The following is a 6,740-nucleotide window of genomic DNA, read 5'->3' as shown; positions in this document are numbered from 1 at the left end:
CCTCGTTTACACAAAGGGCGAAATCCTAGTCGGGACACAGGAACTGCGACACCTGTAGCAAACAGCTTACCTGCACTATCTCCCGAGGACAAATTTACAATGGGGAAGTCTATTGTCGCCCGTCCCTCAGATGTTCGTTACAGGCGGGCCGTTGCAACCGGACTCTGCGAACGCTCGGCCAGCGGAGAAAGTGGAAATAATCTCATTTGTGGCGAGCCCGCAGAGCGGTCACCCCTACTCGCTCTGTCCCCCACCCCCGTCCCTCTCCCCACCCACCAATCCCGACGCAACCCCCAGCGGAAGAGAAACGCGGCGAGGGAGGCGCGCAACAATGCCCGCTGCTGCTGCGCTGCCCGGGAGCAGCCGGCGGAGGGCTCGCGCATGCGCTGTGGCGGCCTGTCCGGCGTCCCGCGAAGGCAGCCAGTAGCCGGTGTTCAGACCGGGCCCGTCCGGGCCGCGGCGCCAGCCCCGCAGTCGTCGACGGCGCGCCTGCTGCGCCGGATGTTCGCTGCCCGCGGCGCCGCGCCTGCTAGCACGTGGACATGCGCCATGACAGCCGGCGCTCATGAAGGTACGTGGTCGCGGCGCGCTAACCAGCCACTCCACCGTCTACAAGTCAATGACAGTCGAACACGAAAAAAGAGAGTTGCGGCAATGCTCAGGAGAAAATTTTAGTGTGCGCCTTGTTAACAGCTAGACGAAAACGCAATGAACCATTACATCCAGAGTTCAAGAATATCTACGGAGTGAGCATTCAGAAGCGTATAAGAGAAGTTTTGCTGTCGACATCACTATACTGGTCCCCCAAAAATGCGTGACAATGCTACAGCATAAGGTTTACCAGTAATTGCCCAGCAGATTTACAGTATCATTACATTGGTATTGCAGACATATATCGTCCAAAATTTTCGTGGATTTTGTGCACACTGCTGAATAAAATTTTAAGAACGTAGATGTCAAGTTGTTTTTTCTGTTATTTGAAAAAAGGGATACCCAACGCTATTCAGCAACATCTTAAGAACTTAGAAGTCACGTATATTTTCTGTTATAGGAAAAAAGGAATAAACAACGGTATTTTTTACTTTTTATACTGTACGCTATCGAACTGACGAGACTACTATAAAACACTGTGCTGCAATGGTACTGCGTAACGACTTCCTTGTACGCAAACATGAAAGTGTCCCAAAAGTCTTCGAATTTGAAACTATGACAACCAGCAAATTGGCGATTTATCACACAGTGAAAAATTTAAGGAAATAACTTCTTCTTTTGTATATGTAGTATATTATTTATAGTTTTTAGTCGCCTCCAAAGATACTAAATTGTTAATTGCACAAACTGTTCCCTACGTCACTGGTGCTAATAGTACAGTTTCCTGCTGCGTCTAAAAGAAGTGTAATGACTTGGAGATTTATAAGCTGGAGGAAATGAATTAGACTGCCACATGTAAGTTTTACCTCGGATCATTAGATGTTGTTTTGTCACAGAACACTTTTCAGATACACTTGAAAATCACTTACGTATCTGTGCGAAAACCAGTCGCGGACAAAAACAACAAACACATTAGCAGCTCTGGCAGCAGATTATTAATTCAATATATTTGTGAGGAGCAACCTCTCTAAACCTAGAGATACTAGTACATTTTTCGTAATGTGTGTATTTGCAACGGACTGACTGGTGGTATATTTTTACTTTACCGAATGTATCAAGCACTTATAAATATATGACACTGAAGCCACGTAACTAAATCCTACTGTTTTAATTTTTTACTAAGATGTAACTCGATATTCTGCAACATACAAAGAGTTTGTTACTAGTATTACACCCACTATTAGGCCGTTGTGGTATTTTTGTATGAAACAGAGCATTTCCTCCTTTACATATTCCGATTTACATTCATAACATCAATATTCAGTCACCATCGCTGGTAGTAAAAAAGATGTAAAAAAAGAAGCTGGGAAAATGCATGCTGTATTAAAGCTACCACCCAGGCAGAAAACGTAAACAAACACCATTACACGATAGTCACGCATCATTTCCAGTTTGATGTCGGTGACACTTGCACTGCCGTACTGAAATTTCCAGTACAATACAGAGACAGCAGTAAATGGAGGTGGAGTCCTTTTACCAAAATATTCAAACATGTTCCCACACAACCTGCGAAATTTTGTCGGAGGATTTCTGAAGAACTCTGTACACAAACATTTTCAGCAGCCCAAGGTATGTTTTGTAAGATTTTGTGCAACTACACCGGTTGCACCGTCATTAAGCCGGTACTAACGTTATACTAATATACTGTAATGAATTAATTAGTTTCCTTGGTTTTTCCCTCCTGTCGATAAGAAATCGTACCATTTTCGAGTTTTCAGTCAATGTTGTCGTTTTATAACAGATTGGTGCTTTGCGGACCTGTGTCTGATAATATAAGACATTAACAAGTGTAATGAAAGATAGACCGTCGCTCCTTGTGTTTAGTGTTTTGATTACCAGTATCGTTGTGAACAGCACATCATATTCTTGTGTCATATTCTTGCGCTGCAACATTCAGTGGATCCAGAAAAGATGAGGACTCAATAATTTACTGTCAGCTACTGTAACATCATCGTTTCAACAAACCACTTTGTGAAAACTAGTTTTAATTGTAGTAGTTTTCGTCATATGTGGATCACTTTTACAAGGACATGTATGATGTATTACTATAGTGTAATAAAAGAAAACAGAACATATATACAGGCAGTTACACACAACTATAGTTTTTTTTTTAAAAAAAAAAGGGGGCCACGTAGTCTTCCTACACTAGAAACCATCACGGCATTTTCCAGAAGTAATTTAGGGGAGCCATGAAAAACCGAATCATGGATGAGCATACGTGACATAATCCCTCCTCACTCTCATAGATATGAAGGTTTGAAAATGATGTATTCATCAGATCAATTACAGTAGTCAAAATAAGAAAAATAGTGGCACAGAAGATGTCTATTTTATTATAAAAACAGTGGGCACAGTTTTTTAACTTGTTGTTGGCTTGTTAATAGTTACATTGAAGCACCAAGAGCTGTTATGATGAATAATTTTGTTTAAGCAGTCATTCTAAATCGTAACAGATCATCATGATCATCATCAAGAGCGTAGTTATTTTATCATTTCGGAAATCGTTAAAACTGAGGTGATAATTTGTTACGACTGAGATTGCTTACACAAATGAAGTGATCCAGAATCGCACTTGTTGTTCGTTCAGTATGCAGTACAAGTAAGAGAAGCCGCGAGGCACTGTCCATGACACATGCAAGTCTTCACGACCGCTTCCAATGTTTCACACCAACGTCCACGTGTTGCCAGTGAGGTGCAGAAAACACGTTTAGCGACAAGACATGTCACAAGCAAGTTAAATATCGTTTTGTGCTTTTCGTTAAAAAAATCTGCCGTAACAGCAATAATGTAAGTTACTAGCACTGGTCTTGTTGTCAACGTTGCTATCTCTCGATCGCGGGGCCAGAGGTTCGATTCGCGGTCGAGTCGGTGATTTTCTCCACTCGTACTGGGTTTCTGTGTTGTCCTCCTCGTCATTTCAGCATCATTCACGTGCAAAGTCACCGAAGTGGCGTCAAATAAAAAGAGTTTCATAGATGGGATGGCCCGGCCAATAAAGCCATACGCACATTTCATTTCAATGAATGCAAATGTTTAATGAGTAACAACAAAATTCACGTTAGTGGTAACGTTTATGTCGCCGTAAGAAAGGAAATATGGTGTTACACTGCCCACAACTGTGACGAGTAGATGCAGCCACTATCTGTGAGCAGCATCGTTTTTGATATTATTCTGCTATAAGCACCCACTTCACCGGAGGTCGATTACGGTTATAAATACATTAGCACTGTTCGCCACGCAAGAATTTGCGTCAACAGCACCAGAATACACTAATTTGTTCATTACTCACACTGGTGCAGCAAAACGGTGTTTGATGTTGTTTACTGACCACAGACCTATTACTCAGTTTTCATCAGTCTCTGCGTGACTTTCATCGCGAGAGTTTGTGACATGGGTAGCGGTTTAAAAATTAAGTGAATGACTTTGAAAATTTCTTCGTTTATTACACTATACAGTGTCTTCTCCCATGTATGCCTTCTTCGTTCGTGTAGAGCAAAAATCGCTCGCTATGTGGATTCCGTCGCTATGTGCCCCGTAAGTAGCCTAATATTCGCCAAAATGGGGGGGGGGGGGATGTTAGAAAAAATAGCTTCTGCTGTTTCTGAATGCTGGGAGCAAAACAAAAAGCTTTTCTACGTTGATGTAAGGCTTAGAAGACCGTATAATTTCGGATGCCGTAGGCGTGGGACATATGTTAGAAAAGTCTACCAACTGCAGAACAAACATCTAAAAAACTCAAACTTCGCACTGAGTTGTCCTAACAACTAAATAAGCAGACGAATAACACAGACAGCACGAGAAATGAAGTACTGAGGTATCATTGGCTTAGTGCAGACGTTTAAGCTTCTGCAGCAGTGTAAGCTGGATGGATCGAAGTTAGAGTTTGTGGTAATTTAATCAACAGAGAGAGTCGTTAGTATAAGTAAAGCGTGTGATGTGGCCCTCAATTTGCTTAGATCTCGCGGGAAATCACATAAAAACCGATGCGGCGAATGCCTCGGGGACGGATGTGCAGCGTAACCGGAAAATAACGGCTGCTACAAAAGAGGCACGTTGATCGACCCGTCCACAGGTAACTAGGAGACAAACGCGACACGCGCTTGACACGCCTCATGGCGACAGCTAGACAAGCTGTCGAAACGTCAAATAAAATTAACTTGGCCACGAAATCATCAGTAGGTATATTTATCATATGAATGAAAAGATCAAACTACAATGTCAGGCTGTCAAAGAGGTACGGTTCGGCGACGTGGTAAATGATATCCAAAACTTCCCGAAATATTTTAGTGAAAATTATTATGTCTTACGTAGCTGTACTCTGCATCATCACTCACAGTTGTCCCACTGGAGCGAATACACCGATCACGGAGTTCGTGACACTTTCGCAAGGTATTCTAGAAGTCTTTATTTCTAGTGGTGTTTATTAGTTTCTACGATTCCACTTCAATCCCCTTCACTGTACCGATTCTTGGGGAAGAGGAAAACATCGACCTAGCTCTGGCGAGCAGAGGCGGTGAGGACCAACTGACATCTCGTTCTTAGTCAAATATTTTTCAATAACGTCAGACGTATGAAGTCGTGCATTGTCACGGTGGAGTACCTCTGTCCCCTTCTGTGGACGATTTCTCCTCGTGTACACCCCCAAAAGACTTATACCACGCACTACAGCCGACCGCTGTGGCCTAGCGGTTCTAGGCGCTTGAGTCCGCAACCGCGCTGCTACTACGGTCGCAGGTTCGAATCCTGCATCGGGCAAGGATGTGTGTGTAGTCCTGGGGTTAGTTAGGTTTAAGTAGTTCTAAGTCTAGCGGACTGATGAACTCAGATGTTAAGTCCTATAGTACTTAGAGCCATTTGAACCCAACACAACTCTTTATTGGACTTCTAACCAAGATATGCTAACACTTTAACAACAGTCCCCTCAATACAAGGACTTAATGGTAGTCTTATTAATAATTTTTATTGGACGAGGTGAAGAAGAACTTCTGTATATAAACGATCACTAATTATATTCCGAGTCAGACATAATCCAACATTGCTCGCCAGTGATATCCGAAATCTGTATGGTTTTGAGGCCGTTGTTAAAATTCACTGCTACCTGCTGCGCGAGGTTTCTTCGGATTATTGCGGTACAACCTCTCCGTTATCTTTCTCTTGTCTCACTGACAACAAGACCGATTGTAGCATATCCTATTCACAAGGTGTTTCAGAGGTCTTAGCCTGTCTATCTTGCAGAAACAGATCCCTCGTGTACCTGTGTTTGAATTAAAATGTCTGAAAACCTTGCTTCAACATTTGGTATGTGTCTGCATTGGCTTTCCTAAGTTCGAAACAAAATTTCATGTAGACACACTGTTCTTTCAGTTCAGCCACCTCAAAGCTGAAAACTCAAAGAAACTCGACAGTGAACAACTTACCAAACCACTCACCTCGGAAACAGTTCCCACACTGGCTCAAGAAGGAGTAGGTAAGAAACTTAGCATACTCATTTGTATTCGTAGCCATTTATTGGTTTCTGTCATGACCTCGGTTTCTTTATTGACTCTTAAGTCGCATCAAACCTAATTTAAATATGGTACTTGCACTACAACATGACCATTAAGCAATACTTTTAAATGTTGCTGATTCGTATGATGGAAAACCATATCTCTAGATTCATATTTTGGCGGTACAATCCCATAAATGTGAGAGACTATGCGTCTTTTCCACGTTATCGTCTATAATAGTTTTCAGTTCTTTATTCTGGAAGCAAAAGTAACAATATAAACTATACCAAAGATGAAAGCCTCCAACTGCACTTAAGATTTTATTTTTACTTCTTTACTAGTTTCGACGTTGCGTCAACGTCATCTTCAGGCCCGTACGCTTTGATGAAATCAGTTGCGTGTGGCTCAGTCTAGCAGTCCGCAGTGAGACCAACACATGCAACCGGACGAAATGCTATCACTTTTGTTAAAAGGGGAGGAAAAATTAGTACGCAATAGGAAAAGTTCGAAGATTCCACCAAACCTGTTCAAAGATAATGTAGAGATAAAAATTTGTGGGCCGGACGAGGTGGCCCAGCGGTTCTAGGTGCTACAGTCTGGAAC

At 42.4% G+C, this 6,740-nt stretch overlaps 1 protein-coding gene across 1 annotated transcript in view; it reads left to right on the top strand.

The window, feature by feature from the left end:
- The first annotated feature begins 438 nt into the window (after nucleotides 1–438).
- LOC126267430 (uncharacterized) overlaps nucleotides 439–6,740 on the top strand; it is a 212,682-nt gene continuing 206,380 nt past the window's right edge. Inside the window, exon 1 of the mRNA XM_049972683.1 lies at nucleotides 439–571. Coding sequence (XP_049828640.1) covers nucleotides 566–571 — 6 coding nt within the window. The 5' untranslated portion in view covers nucleotides 439–565. The remainder of the gene's footprint in view (nucleotides 572–6,740) is intronic.

Source organism: Schistocerca gregaria, chromosome 4 (assembly GCF_023897955.1).
Source record: "Schistocerca gregaria isolate iqSchGreg1 chromosome 4, iqSchGreg1.2, whole genome shotgun sequence".
Lineage (NCBI taxonomy): Eukaryota > Metazoa > Arthropoda > Insecta > Orthoptera > Acrididae > Schistocerca > Schistocerca gregaria.
The sequence above is the reverse complement of the archived record's forward strand: the minus strand, read 5'-3'. Positions and strand labels throughout refer to the sequence as shown.